The following is a 14,877-nucleotide window of genomic DNA, read 5'->3' as shown; positions in this document are numbered from 1 at the left end:
GCTCAGCAATCTGCCATAGCAGGCCGGCCATGCTGACAAGTCGCGCCACAAACGACACCCGTCCGCCTGTCTCGTCAGCACCCACTCGGCCTTGTCGACGATCCTCATCGCACAACTGTTCTACCTTACGAGCTGAGCGGGGTGCTGGGTGAGTCTAATAACCTGACTGCATGCACATCACACAAAGGCCCTATTCCAACCACCGCATCATTGGTACCCTTACTCAACTCCGACCGCCCCAAGAAAATGCCCATGCAATCATTCGTCGCCCTCTGCAAGTTCGTCGAGGGGGCCGTGCGTCCACTAGCGACCGCTCAACACGGGCGGCACTTCGGATCTCCATCGTCAAATCCTTAAAACATGGCCCTTCCGGTCCACACCCAACAAGAAAAAAAATCCCATCCGTCTCACCTGTACATCTGAACTTGGCCCATCTCCTCTCAAAAGTGGACACAGAACCACTAGAAACAACCTGCATACACTATCTACTTACTGACCCACTCCCAAGCTGCGGCAAGAACCCAGATTCCTTTAGGTGCCCACTGTTCCTGCAGCTACCTCTTGCCCACCCCCACCCGTCCGCCGACCCAGAACGTTCGCAATCACCCGTTTGGAATCTTCTTTGTAGATCAACGGTACGGTTGCGTATCGCCTCATAGTGGAGTCATCTTGCCCGCTTTCTATGCACCAAGTATACCTGTTCAAGCTGCGAGAAAAATTAATCGCTCATGATGTGCATTTGCTGGCCACGCCACTCTGCACCAGGATTCGCGGGCTTATACCCCTCAGCGGAAACACAAAGTTTGCGATAAGACTAGATTCTAGAGTAAGAATCAGAGCGCAAAAAAAAACTCATGACAAAAACTAGTGCTTATCTGAAACACAATTGAATCAGCAAGTTCCAAAAGTCCGAGGAAGGCATGGCCACTCCGAATTGCTTCAATCAGGAAACTATTTACGTACGCACACTACGCCCATCTATTCTTGACTCATGCACGTCATCTTTCTCATCTCCAGTCATGCTACTCACGGCACTTTGCACACAAGGTACAGAAAAAGCAAATCTAGTTCACATTCCAAAATGACACGCCCACAAAACCTGCTTTTCGTGCAACGTCATTTGTCATTCGTTGAGAGTACTACACAAAGATATACTTCGTCATGACTCACGCCAATGATTGACAGAATCAACATGCAACACACAAGTTTACGTCTCTCCAATCACTCCCAGAAATGGTGTACACAGCTACACACGGTTATCACCGCCCATTCCCCCTTGCACTTTCAAAAATAGCACGCACATCGCCATCTTGCAGCTCAAAAAACAAAAGAATGCAGACATCTTCAATAACTCAATCAGTCAACACATTTGCATCTGCATGCGCCATCACCTTTGCTTTTTGTACTTCACCCTGAGCCCATTCAACCCAAACAATGAAACACAAAGACAAAAACTAGCAAAATAAGCAACGCTTTCCAAAAATAATACCCCTCGGAACAATGACGACCATCGTACCATTGAACATGCTTAAACTGCAGAACCAAAAAAAACCAGGCATAGATCCACTATGTACATTTTGTGTGGAACAAGGAAAAAAAACCTGAAAAAAAACAAGGGCCGAACCGGAGTCGAACCGGTGACTTCGGGAAGGCGGTTTTTGGGAGAACTGCAGTCCTACACTCTACCACTGAGTTACCGGCCCAGTGGAGATGACAAACTGGTAAATTTCAATCAATATAAATCACAACTGAAAGTCGTCTGAAAGAAGACGCGATGAGAGCAGAGTAGATCTTGTTGTGCCTTAGCCCGCGCATCATGCTCGGTACATAAGTATGTATCACTGCTTGCTCTTTATGTAATCACCCCGTGACCAGAACACGCACTTAACGCACTTCTCTATTCGCAATCATGTCAAGTAGCCAAAAACGAATCATGAGCATCTCGCCCGGCAGCATTCTTCTTTTTCTTACATCTTTGTACACAGTAATATACATAGCTCGCCATCGTAATAGTACAAGTTTGCTGCCATTGTATTCATACAACTGTCTTCTTCGTTTCCCCTCGCATCATATCCCCTCAAACTCACTCTGTCCCCAACCATGCAACCTCACTCCCACCGCGTTTCCTTCTTAAGCGGCTTCTCCCAATCCTTGATGTGATCGGAAATAACCTTGGCAGCCTGGTCAGCTGTAAAGTTGCGGCCAATGGCTTCGACAAAGTCGCCTTCTGGATCTATATCCACCGCATTAGTCTCAATTCTTGTTTTTTTTTCAGTCTCGGACAACATACCCATGAGATAAAAGTAGATGCTGTGATCAACCAGATAGTCTTGGCCAGGCTTGACGTTATTCGGTGTGCTAAAGTACACCCTGTACGCCTTGCACGTGCTCTTAATCTGCTCGTAGTCGCCCGTCAAGCCAATAAAGTCCGGGTGGAATTCAGCCAGGTACTCCTTGAGTACTTTGGGGTTGTCGCGCGCGGGATCGCATGTAATCATGATGGGTAGGAGCACGTTGCCGCATTCTGCAACAACCTTGTCGTACATGAGCGCCATCTTGTCGAGTTCGTCGGGGCAAATGTCCGGGCAGTGGGTGAAGCCGAAGTAGACCTGGAGTGGGCTCAATGAATATGCTTCTTCCAAGAGTTGGAGTGCCATTGACCTACCAATGAGTATTTTCCAAGCATATCCTCGTTGCTGAATGGGTTCCCGTTTTGATCTACTAGCCGGAATGGTCCACCGACTTTGGGCTTGCCTATTCCTTTGGTCTGCTCGGCTATCCGCTTCCGTGCCAGGCGCTCCTTCTCATACGTGAAATAGGCCCATAGTCCTCCGCCCGCTGCGATGAAGAGGATGGCGGCTGTAAGATTGAATGGCTGGACAACATGTCAGCTATTGAACTTCCCATTCATTCTGATTCCATTCAAAAGATCTATCAGAGTGGATATCCAACGTACCCCGCCCTTGTTCCGTGCCCGAATCTGGTCAATTGTCTTGAGCTTGCTCCGCGATGCCGATTGCGAAAATGTCCGTGTCTGCCCGCCCAAGCTACTCGCAGTCTTCCCCGCACCATTCTGTATCCTTTGCAATTCCCTCAAGCATGTCGTCTTTGGCGCGGTGCCACTCCGTGAGTATGCAAGCGCATTCGTTGTGCTCGAAGCGAAGGCTTGCTGCGGGACGGTCGCAATGCGTGGGTTTCTCAGATTCTTAGCGGCCATGGCCAAGCATTTGCTCGGGGTGGACATCGTGGTCGCAATGTCGAATGGACGCTGGTGGTCTTGCGGGGCGTGGCGGATGTTGATGTGGGATACTTTTCGCAATTCGAGATGAAAGATCGGTGCACGGGCCAGTCTCGAATGACATCGCCGGCCAAAATCCATGCACTACTAGTGGGGAATGACAATTGGACAATTTCGAACTAACAAAAGTACGGTTCGCAGATACATCTTGAAAACTACCAACGCTAGTGGTCTATGTCTACATTTAATCAGCCGAAATGATAGCCATGGTAGCTCGCCATATTTTTCAAGAGAATATCACGATAGCCAACTTGGGCTCGAATTCGTTGTACAAGTTGTTATGTCCTTTCTAGTGCAACTGCCTATCTTTAACAACAAACCAGGACCCGATAGTTGGGCTCATCATGAGGAGACTCGGGCAAAAAGAGTGCCAAAATCAGCTTCAATTGTATTCTAACAATACAATACGATCTAACAGCGAATGCGCTGATTCTTGTTAGTCTTGATCTTTCTAGCGTTGCTGAAGTATCTGAGATCTCTTTCTCGAAGTTCTCTTTCTCATTACCAAGCATTTCCATAAGCGACATTTGCGTCACATCCAAGAAATAGTTCAAACGCGTATAGTCGGAACCTCAATTTTTGCCGAACTTACCTAGATCAACCCCTGAGCAACCATGCGGCTGGATCATAGAAGCCAGATAGTTTACCCCTATCGACACGTACCAACGTGCAAAGATTCTGTTTAGAGATGTTTCTGCTAACCAAGACCGTGGATTCTTCACCCACGTCGTTCTCTTCATCAGTGCATGCTCATAATTAAAAATAGAACCACTTTGCGCCCAACCATATAGTACACCTCTGTTATAGCTAACCCCTTTTCACGTTCAGGCCAACATGTTCGTGCTTCCTATAATGATCAGCTATGTATAAGAATACCGGGTTGACTACGCATTTACCCATTTGCAGTCACGAAACTAGTCCATGAATCTTCTATGCTCATCACTCATGAACTATGCCAATAAAAACCCTACAAGCAGTAGACTAAGAATTGAGAGCGGCAGACTTGTAGCCTAAAACGAAAGAGTGGTGCGTAAGATCAAAGTGGGGAATGTTTCAGTCATTTAATTGATTCATTAGTGAACGTGCCACAACATGCCCAATGATTCTATTTGAGTTTCAACAGCCAGCCCATCCGCGGATTACTTGCCAATTCATTAGAATATTCTCATCTCTATGAGTAAACAATGTCTGTACGGTTCAATTATGCTGGAATAATACGTTTAATGCTTCAGTCCAATAGACCATCTAGCTGGCCACTATGTGTTCGCACGGACGAATTCACTTATATCATTGGCCTAAATACAACGAGATCCAGAAAAGGCTATCAAAGCCATCGCTGAGATCAGAGGCGGGTTCTACGTGTTTCGAAGCAGCCATCAAAATTGCGTCCACAATCGATCGCATTTGTGTGATATCCTAGACTACCAGAACATTTCACCTGAAACGTCGGTAACAAGACTGCTTTCCGCACATCCTTACCCCTGCCTCTGTTCTGACCTGATGGCTGCGTATTTAGACACATTCACTGCAAAAATATCTGCCAGTGTCGTAACCATAGCTGGTCAAATCCTGCTCCCACCATCCAGCATGGTACCACCCACATTTCTGCGTAATGTAACTGCTTGTCTGAGCACGTCTAGTTGCAGTACATTGGACCAATTTGATAGCACGGTTACAAAAGAATGCAACGGTATTACCACGAACAGAGTAGTAGTCGTGGCGGCCCTTGGTCGGTCCATAGTTGCTGCATTGGTAATATAGATCAGCATTTGCGGCATCAGTGTCCTACAATGAATTGGTTACTAGCTTTTCATAATGAGCTCCAAGAGTACTGACGCCATGGTGCATATTTGCTTTGTCAGGGCCCTGGTTGCAAAAAGCACCGCGGGCCTGAAGGCGTGGAGAGCGAATGGAGTCTACTCTCTTAGTATAAGCGGTCAATTCAGTGGCAGAGAAGTCCGTGGCGTTGCCAATCTTGACGTGGACATCAACGCCGTTGGCATCGACATGGTGCTCGTAGTCACCATCTCCAGTGCCTTCGGGAATGATGAAAGCACTAGAAGCGCTGAGGAAAGCAAGAAGGAGAACATTCCTGAGCTGCATTGTGGAAAGATGTGAAAAAAAAGTTGAATGATCTTATTGCCTGTAGTCTCTGTGTTTTTTTGTGGTGGCAATGATGCGAGAGAGATTCCTTCCTTTGTACTTTCTCTCTACCCATTAATGAGCCCTTTCTCCATGAAATGCTCGCCTATATTTTTCAGACCTTGGCAAAGAAAACGTTATTATGGCAGTTCCATGAGCCTAGCTTGGCTCAAGAAGGGAAATGCACTTTTCAGAAGCACGATTAGGCTTGCTGCATATGAGATTAAGCCTTATGATCATACCTTGCACTTTACTAACAATGCAGGTGAAATTTGAGATACGTCGTGGATAAGCACTACCAGGAAGTACCATCAGGCGTGCTGCATGAATATAATACCATCGGGTATCGTGATGCAGGACACGCGATTGGCTGAGATTTGGTTTTAGCCAGTAAACCAACACGCTACACCAAGCCTGGCAATGGTATTATATACAATCAGTCGTTACCAGCCGCTTGGTGAATCTCTTCCGGGACGTATGGTACAGACCGCTCGGCAAACTCGAAATTTGCACCAACAAGTCAACATCACATTATTGGAGTCTGCGTAGTGAGAACTCAATACCAAATCCCTGATTGCTTCTCAATTCGCAACTTACATCTACGTATAGTATTCTAAGAGTGTGGCGTGTCATCGCACTATATAGGTTCACAACCCTAGTGCTACTATCCCAGATTTCTTGGCTAGAAACGGTAGATACGCGAACGACAAGCCGCTAATACTGCCCGCCTAAGATGGCTGCAACAGGCGTAGCTGAAAAGATTGGGAGTATCATATGTGATTACCAAGAGCATTTTTAGACGTGATGGGGGCCTAAAAAAACCAGGAAAGGTCTTAAGCAGCGAGTGCCTGGATGCATTCTGATCAGGACCATTACAAAATGTTATGACAGTCAGACTTTGTGAGCGGCCACCACTATGAGGCAACAGAATCTTTACTGAACATGGACTATTGAGAAAATTTCGTACATAGATTGTCCAGGCCCCCAATACCTATACCACAGCACTTACTGGGGCTTCAGTCTGCCCGCATTTTATCGAATGGGTTTACCAATTACAGATTGTGAAAGAGACATTGCAATACAGATAAAGATTCCCGACGCTACCGAATTCTTCAGCTGCATGACTCTTCCACAGAATGTGAATTCTTACTTGTCATTGTACATTATCCACTTACACCAAGGCGCGTCTCAATATAGTGAATCAAATGGCCTAGGTCATTCGATTACATCACTTGTTGATACAGGGAAATATATGTCCAAACTCCCTATTACCTCAAGAACTTACGATAGTCTTCTATCTTCTGAAATAGCTTCTATAGGAGCCTCAAAGCCTTTTCTGTTACCCCTTTGGAATTTTGGTGACTTTTGGAGTCATTCTGCAGCCTTACGAGCTGTGACACTTACGACCTTTTCAGTATCCTTCTACTCCTTCACCTTATGCCTTGTCAGGCTTGCTGCAACCCTCGCCTGGCACCCAAGATCTTTTTCCTTCACCTTTACTTACTCTGCCTAGTCATTCTTCCTCATTGTTTTAGCTATTTGGTGTTTTAGCTCCTCCTGCTCCTCCTGATAGAGTCAGAGGCTATCGCGCGCCTCCTTTACTTTGGAACCATAATACACCATCACCATGATACTGCTTAGCTTGCTGCAGGAGCAGAAGTCTCCCTCGTTTCCTGTGCGTTATCTCATTGACCAGGGATTTTTTTTTCATTCGTGTGCATTTAACTTAGCCCGAGTAGAAGGTGCTACTGAGCATTATAAATCGCCTGACGTGGTTTGAAGGGAAGTTACTATTAGTTTACGAAGATGTTTTTTATTCCTTATAAAGAGATTTTCAATCTAACTTGAATATATCGGTCGAGCTTAAGCTCTACATAAAACGATAGAGAACTCCATACAACGATAAAATTCTAGACAGACATGTAGCACCTCTCTAATTGCAACATACACAAGAAGCATCCACGATGCAACGCTGTTATTTGGTTAGTAAATGTACTGATGGAAGATACAAATGTTTGCATAAAACATACTCCGAGAATCTTAGGACAGGTGCAGGCAGGTGCTGGTGTAGGTGCTGCTGCTGGTGGAGGTGATACCAATGTTTGAACTAGACTGCCTTGACGAGCTTCAAGTGCGTCTTGCACTTTGCCCAGATCGGATCGGCTGCCTAGTTTGGTTGGGGTGCTGATCACCAGTGCAGTGAAGGCCAAGGGCAGAGTCATAAAAAGCTTCATCTTGAAAACGCGTAAAAGATTGTGGAAGAGAGCTGCTGTGAACTTTTGTGAACTGTTTGTGAATTGATAAGTGAAGTGAGAGATTGTTGGATATGTAGGTTAAGTGAGAGACACCTAGGACTTTATATAGAGATCTGTATTAAGTGACGCCCCTCTCAAGTAAGGTACAGTCAATCTTTGCTATAATTAAACACGCATAACTCGACGAAGTCCTTTGTTCGATAAAGCAAAGCTACAAGGGTAACATTCCGGCGTATACGATGGACCGTGGTAGTTGTAGCATGGAACGATGAAAGAAAAGCCCCAATTTTCGACCTTAATCTGGGAAGATGCTAACTAGCCAAGCCGTCTAACTTGCTAAAAACTTAAACCTGAAACAACTACAAAACGTACAAGTAAAAGCACGCCTTAGGCCGACAAAAATCACGTTGTAACAAGCTCTTACTCCCAGACACCTGACACTTGGCGTGTTACATAAGTTTCACATCCATACTTCTCTATTTAGGTTCTTCCTAGAGCCTGTGAGCTCTATGCTATAAAGAAAGTGCTGATAAAATCTATTTATTCTGATATGTTTATTTCTTCCAATGTCTCTATTTCGTCTGGTTTTGCCATGCTGTTCATTCCATCTTAACGAGATGGTTAGGATGGTACTGCTATCTGTTCCTGCTTGTCTATTCTAGATGGTAAGCCTTAGCAGGATACCACATTACGTGACCTCGAGTCCCGCGATGGCTACTACCTTCTGACGTGGACGTCCCTAGGCTTCATGCCTTCTTATATCTTCTTGAGGAGATAATCCGTCTTGTTACTTGTAACAGTTAGATGATTTCGTACTAGAAACGAGGTCCTTTGTATGACAATTACCGCCTTAAGGACTGGACCCGCGTACCTACACGTTGGGAAGGCCTTATGGAAAAATCGAAGTGGACTACCTGATAGTTCATCAACACTGAATGATCTGGCCCCCACGGTTCAATCCTCTCGCAACATGTCATTCAATCCACACGATTGCTATGTGCTGCAATTAAAAGCATGAGAACTTCTCACACGCTCATTTAGATGAATGCCATTCTTCACAATCAGCCCCTTGCTGGCATTTATCGCACCGGCAAACACGTAACTATGCCTAGGACAGAATTTTATTTGAACGCGAACAAGCACTATTCGCGACAGATGCGCTGCATAAACGGCCGTCCCGTTGTCAAGACCCACTTTAGAGACCCCACTTGGGACAGGAGAAGAAATGAAGCTTACGTCGCGCTTACTTCTGATTAAGTACTAACACAAATAGAGTGGGTTGAGAAGGCCTTAACACTCTGTTCTTAGGAAGTGGGACCCGAGGTAACTTCTCGCAACGGGAGAGTGAATCCTACGTATGTTGATCAGGCCCAGATATTCAATTGGATTGCCTGAAAATGAGGTTGAAATTCTTCAAAAAGACGGTTTGGTGTCATGTACCTGGCATGTTTCTGAGTCAACACCCACTACGAAATTCAATTTTTTCCCAGATACATCGTATGACCGTTGGTGCACAAGGAATATCCCCTGATATAAAAGAATGAAAATTTGCTTCGAATGTGTAATTATTACAGCTAATGTTTTTGCTGTCCAAAAAATAGAATATGTCAGACATTACAAGCACTTCATCTTTCCTCCGTGGGGTTTTACCGGCCAAAGACATCTCCAAGATCAATCCGATACTCGACCTTCACGACCCTCTTCAAGCAGCTGGATCGAACGCAGAAACGTTTCTTCATCGCACATCTCAACACTTTTCTACCTCAAAAAAGCAGAAAAGCAATAATCAATCGTATTAGGTTACTTTCACACCACTTGAAGCAGAAGAACGCTTTCCATATCTCTCGGGCATAACACCTGCCTACGAAAGCGTATTTTGGAAACAGACGTTGGATCCGGCTAATGAGCTCGTTGACCTGATTCAAAGCGAAAAGAATGAGCTAGATTTGCCACTACGTGATGGAACAACACTACGGCATGTTTGCGCGAGTGCAGGCATTAGGCAAGTCCCACATATGGCTGGGGGGGTATATTGCGCAAAAGCAACTGCAATGATGTATCCATTCTGTAAGGATGCTAGGCGTTTGGAGCTGATCAACGTGCTCATGATCATGTTGTGGGTCTACAACGGTAAGTCTCTACGTAGTCATGCAATGTCAGATTTGACAAGAACAGACAAATGCGAAAAGAGCACCGGGGAGGAAGCAGCCAACTTGTTACATGAATGGGAAGTGCGCCTTGGAACCGGGGATCGTGGATGTAACGAAAGTTCGCCATTGCAAAAATATCTCGACAAAACGATTGTGAAAATCTAAGAAGACGATCGTGTTACAGGTAGCACGGCAGGAAGAGAACTGCACCTGGCCACCCTAAATACAGAATACTGGCTGAAGCCGCCAGCAAAGTACGAAAACCTCGGCGAGTATCTAGCTTATCGCTACCGAAATATTGGCGCAGTGTTTGTCTGGTCATGTGTAAAGTTCAGCATGGATCTCAAAGTGGACATTTCGGATCCGCGTATCGCGGAATGGCTTGAGTGGGCTGGTTTGCATCTGGGCATGATCCCCTACCTGCACCTATTTACCAGCGCAGTCACAGAGGAGCTCATAGATAGATAGACAGGCACTAATATAGAGATCTATTGCTACAGACGGTATCAAATAGAACTCGTACTACAGTTAGTGCAGAGTAGTTGACAGGACGTAGCTTAAAGAGCTACACTGTCACGTGACTTGGGCATGGCCCAAAGGACACCCCTCTGGCCAGGGGGGCCGAGATCTCACAAGTATAGGGTAGCTCCCATCCGACTCTTGGCCCAGGCCCGGCTCCTTTCTGCGGCTAATCAGGTGCGCGCGCGCTGGCCTCCTCGACCAGCGCCGTGACACTAAGTAATTTAGTTTTACACAAAACCGCAGAAGGCGCGAACCTCTTGTCCCTGCTCTCTGGCTCTTAGTTTCACCTGTACGTAAGCGTTCGATCTCTCCTTGTGTACGGACACTGTGTTGATCTATCTTGAGGGTAGCGTTGTGGAGCGAAAGCTCCAAGGAAGTCACGAGCGGTGATTCGGCGATCCGACCGATAACAGAGTGCGGCTGAAACCTCTGGCCCAAGACCTGTCGCGTAAGCCATGCAGCCACGTCAATTCAGGGGATCCATAAATATTCCTTGCACGCCAAAGTGCGGGGAACAAAACCTATTGTCTTATTGGTACTGAAACTTTAAAAAATGATCCCATGCAGATGCTGATCACAGCCATCGCAGAAGACCTAGCGCATTGGTGCCACACTTTCCTGCCCACATTCTGTCTACCCCACCACTTCGTATTCTTTTTTGCATGCGTCTGCAACACGAAAACGGGATTAAAAACTCCTCTATTGTTACACGGGGTTAGGTTGTACTTACCTAGTCTCGGTCCGGGTTAGGGCGAGACGGCTTGTCAACGTAAACCGTGCGATACTACATACTGGATGTGGTCAGTGCGTGCAACAGTTCAGCCGATGCAACACCCCACCGAAATGGGCGCCCACTAAAAAATGAAGCTTTTAACTACTACCAAAACGTTATTATTATAAGATTTTCTAGTGAAGTACTTGTACAATTGTATATTTAATATATATCTATAAATATTTACTAGGCAACCGCACACTACGGCCGCGCGTGGTGGTTTTAGTAGGAGGCTTAGTAGGTAGTGATATATTACTACCACCACTTTCAGCCTCTATAATACGACGCCACTTTAATACTTTTTAATTCTAAGTTAATAAAGCTTTTCGCTTAGCTATATTCTACTTATCGCGAGATTTTTATATAGTTATAGTAGTATAATCTTCTACTTTTTAGGCTCGCGCAGTAGCTAGTTGTATAGCCCTCGCGGCACGCTTTTACTACTATACTATTCTAGTAGCTATATAATGCTCCCGCGCAGCTTAAGCTATCTATTTTTTATAAGTAGCTACGGCAGCTCGCTCCTCTCTCTACTATTTTTTTTAGAGTTTTTTTTATAGTGTTGCTATTATTCTACTACCTTATAGGCTCTAGCCTCCCTTACTAACTAAGAGCTCTATACTACTATAGTACTATAATACTCTTAGTACTACTATGGTTAAGAAGCTTTCTTTTAGATTTATAGTATTTTCTAGTAGTAATATATTATAAGTAATAAGAAGGATTCTCTCCTTAACATAGGATAACGAGGTTAAAGGCCAACCACGTCTACGTTAAAAGGTAATAGACATCGCAGGGCTAGAGGTCACGTAATATAGATGCTCTCGCTAAGAGCTATATTCCCGCTAAGAAAGGGAGCACGGGGGGCCTTAAGAGAATTATGCTTCTACTACTCTTATAGTAATATACTTCTAAGAGAGAATAGAGAGTACTAGAATAGAAGTAATAAGGATATAAGAATAGATAGATTTTATTATTACTCTTATTATAGTTAACTTAAATTATACTTTCTTACTATTATCTTTACTTAATAAGATTATTACTTATTAGTCTATAGTAATATAGATTAAGTTATCTAACTTTTTATTACCTTTCTATCTAAGTACTCTACTCTACTATCTTACTAGATAAACTTTATAAAACACTAATATAAGGCTTATTAGCTATAGTAGTAGACTTAACTAGAGTAGTATAGACCTAAACTCTATATAACACTTTAACTACCTATAAATTTAGTAGACTTAGGAAGATTAATATTAGAATACTTAATTAAAATTTAAAGATATTTTATAACTAGGCTTAGTTATAGGTAGGTACTAGTAAACTAGTCTAGAGTTCTAGACTAGTACCTACTCTAGTAATTAATAATAAAATACTAACCTTAAGTAATAATAAGGTAGATAATAACGTATATAACCTATAAGAGTTATAGAATATTAGGCACTAGGCTATAATCTATATATAGTAGATAGCTAAGATATAAATAATAATTAATTAGTTTATAAGTTAGCTAATAGCTATACTAAATAAAAAACCTATTAAGAAACCTAAGATAGTAACTCTAAATAAATATAATAGTAACTAAGAAAAGTTATAAATATTCCTTACTAATATTAAGTTATGTTAGAATATTGCTACTTAGGTAGCGGAAGTTGCTGCTTGTTCTACTAGTAGCTCAGAGGTAGAGGTCTCTGCCTTCTACTTGTCTAGTAATAGACTTAGAGGCAGCTTATCGAAGGTTCTAGTAAAGAGAGATAAATAAGAGATAAAAAGATATTGCTAGGGGAGAGAGAATAGTTAAATTGCCTTCCTAAGGTAGTCTGTAGGATTCGCTCTACTCTTCTCTACTTTCTATCTACTAGCTCTTCTACTACTTATATATTCGTTGTCTTAGATTCTAGAAGAGTCTTCTTAGTAGTAGCTTGCGTAATCTATGGCGTAATAGATAGATATTACTAGATAATAGCATAATAGCTTCTAGTAATAGATTAATTGACGTGTCTTGGTTGAAGGTTGAGTACTTGGTTCTATCGGAGATCAGCTGGTGAGCTTATATCTCCAACACACCCCCTTAAGCTAGGCAGCTGAGATCTGATTGATCTGCTGGTTTTGATTAGCTTGTTTGTTTCGATGAGCTTAGGCTGATAGATTCGATCGATCTGATGGGTTGGATTGTTTTGATAGATTGGTTCGATGGATTGGTTTGATGGATTGGTTTGATGGATTGGTTTGATGGATTGGTTTGATGGATTGGTTTGATGGATTGGTTTGATGGATTGGTTTGATGGATTGGTTTGATGGATTGGTTTGATAGATCTGATAGATTGACTAGATTCGATTGCGATCGAAAATCTTGAATCTTATCAGCGTTTGTAGCTTTGGTGAGACAATCAGCTAGTAGCTGGTTGGTACTTTGGTATTGTATTTGGATCTGTTTATCCTCCACCTTTTCGCGAATAAAGTAGTATTGAATATCAATGTGTTTCGTCCTCGCGTGGTAGGTAGGATTTTTGGATAGTTGAATTGCGCTTTGGCTGTCAGAGTATATAGTAACAGTTCCATCTGATAATATATCAAACAGTGGTTTGATACTTTTAATAATCTGGTTTAGATAGATACTCTGTTTTGTAGCTTCGCGGTAGGCCATGAATTCAGCTTCTGCGCTTGATAACGCGACGGTTGGTTGGAGCTTTGATAGCCATGAAATTGCGCAATAACTCTTGTTCAACTGGAGTAAAAAGATATATCCTGTGGTGGATCTGCGGGTATCAAAATCACCCCCCCAATCTGCATCGGTGGATCCGATCAGTTTGATCTGATCTGATCCCATCGATGTAGATTGATCAGTTTTGATGGAGCCTTCTTGAATATTGGAGCTAAGTTGATATAATAGTCCAATTTGGCTTGATTGCGATAGGTATCCCCATAGGTGATCAAGGTTGCTAAAATGTTCAGGGCTTGGATTGGCCATAAATCGCGATAGAAGATTAACTGCGTAGGTAATATCTGGCCGAGTAAAGATAGATAGATAGATTAGTGCGCCAATTTGTTGTTGAAATAGATTGATATCTTTTGGCGTTGCTGTTTGGTCGTTTTTTGCAAGCTTGGTACCTTGTGGTAAAGGTATTTTTCTTGGCTTAACGTTCTGCTTATTGAAACGAGTAAGCAGCCGTTGAAGATAGCTTTCTTGGCTGATATATATCGATCGATTAGATCGATTAATTTGGATACCTAGGAATTCAGTTACATCGCCAAGGTCTTTGATTTCAAGCTCTGATATATCAGATAGCTTGTAGAATAGCTGTTGAATCCTTTGTTCGTCTGGTCCAAAAATGAGTAAATCGTCCACATGGGTTGCGATTATTATTTTCTGTTTTTGATGGATATAGGTAGCTGTATCGATCGGCAAGGATTGAAAACCTAGTTGATAGAGTAAGCTTGATAGCAGTTTCTGCCATTGTCGACTAGCTTGTTTAAGCCCATATAGAGCCTTGTTGAGTAAACAAACGTGGTTAGGATAATTTGAATTTGAAAATCCCTCTGGTTGTTCGATATAGATCGTGGTATCGATTAGTGCATTTGGAAAAGCTTGTTTTATATCCCAGCTCTGTATAGCCCAGCCTTGGGCTGTCGCAATCGCAAGTAACAGACGGATAATATCGGGCCTTGTAGTATTGGCAAACGTTTCTTGATAGTTAATGCCAAACTCTTGTTGAAAACCTTTGGCTACCCAACGAG

The 14,877-nt window shown here is 43.4% G+C and overlaps 3 protein-coding genes and 1 non-coding gene across 4 annotated transcripts; 1 reads left to right on the top strand and 3 right to left on the bottom strand.

Moving 5' to 3' along the window:
• Positions 1-1,614: 1,614 nt before the first annotated feature.
• On the bottom strand, positions 1,615-1,703 carry PSV08DRAFT_t42. The gene has a single exon. It is a non-coding gene; the product is annotated as a tRNA-Cys (tRNA).
• Positions 1,704-1,920: 217 nt separating this feature from the next.
• On the bottom strand, positions 1,921-3,308 carry PSV08DRAFT_225091 (SCO1/SenC-domain-containing protein). Its single transcript, XM_014228053.2, has 4 exons — positions 2,957-3,308; positions 2,666-2,875; positions 2,291-2,609; positions 1,921-2,233 (listed from the first exon to the last, which is right to left on the bottom strand). The coding sequence occupies exons 1-4, from the start codon at positions 3,242-3,244 to the stop codon at positions 2,109-2,111; spliced, it is 942 nt and encodes a 313-aa protein (XP_014083528.1). The 5' UTR covers positions 3,245-3,308; the 3' UTR covers positions 1,921-2,108.
• Positions 3,309-4,810: 1,502 nt separating this feature from the next.
• Positions 4,811-5,401, bottom strand: PSV08DRAFT_248300 (uncharacterized protein; the record flags this gene model as incomplete). Its single annotated transcript, XM_014228052.1, has 2 exons — positions 4,811-5,083; positions 5,135-5,401. 2 exons carry the CDS (start codon positions 5,399-5,401, stop codon positions 4,811-4,813), a joined length of 540 nt encoding a protein of 179 aa, XP_014083527.1.
• Positions 5,402-9,749: 4,348 nt separating this feature from the next.
• PSV08DRAFT_352523 (uncharacterized protein) lies at positions 9,750-10,313 on the top strand (the record flags this gene model as incomplete). Its single annotated transcript, XM_014228050.1, has 3 exons — positions 9,750-9,825; positions 9,871-9,963; positions 10,030-10,313. 3 exons carry the CDS (start codon positions 9,750-9,752, stop codon positions 10,311-10,313), a joined length of 453 nt encoding a protein of 150 aa, XP_014083525.1.
• Between the last annotated feature and the right edge of the window lie 4,564 nt (positions 10,314-14,877).

This window comes from Bipolaris maydis (genome assembly GCF_028858645.1).
Source record: "Bipolaris maydis strain C4 unplaced genomic scaffold PSV08scaffold_9, whole genome shotgun sequence".
Lineage (NCBI taxonomy): Eukaryota > Fungi > Ascomycota > Dothideomycetes > Pleosporales > Pleosporaceae > Bipolaris > Bipolaris maydis.
Note: the sequence above shows the minus strand (reverse complement) of the source record. Positions and strands in the feature narration are given on the sequence as shown.

Excerpts from the sequence above, each read along its gene's own strand:
- PSV08DRAFT_225091 (XM_014228053.2), bottom strand. The coding sequence starts at position 3,244 with ATGTCCACCCCGAGCAAATGCTTGGCCATGGCCGCTAAGAATCTGAGA. Across the intron at positions 2,610-2,665 it reads TGCTTGGAAAATACTCATTG|GTCTACTTCGGCTTCACCCA; the intron begins GTAGGTCAATGG and ends AGCCCACTCCAG. Across the intron at positions 2,234-2,290 it reads CATCTACTTTTATCTCATGG|ATCCAGAAGGCGACTTTGTC; the intron begins GTATGTTGTCCG and ends CGGTGGATATAG.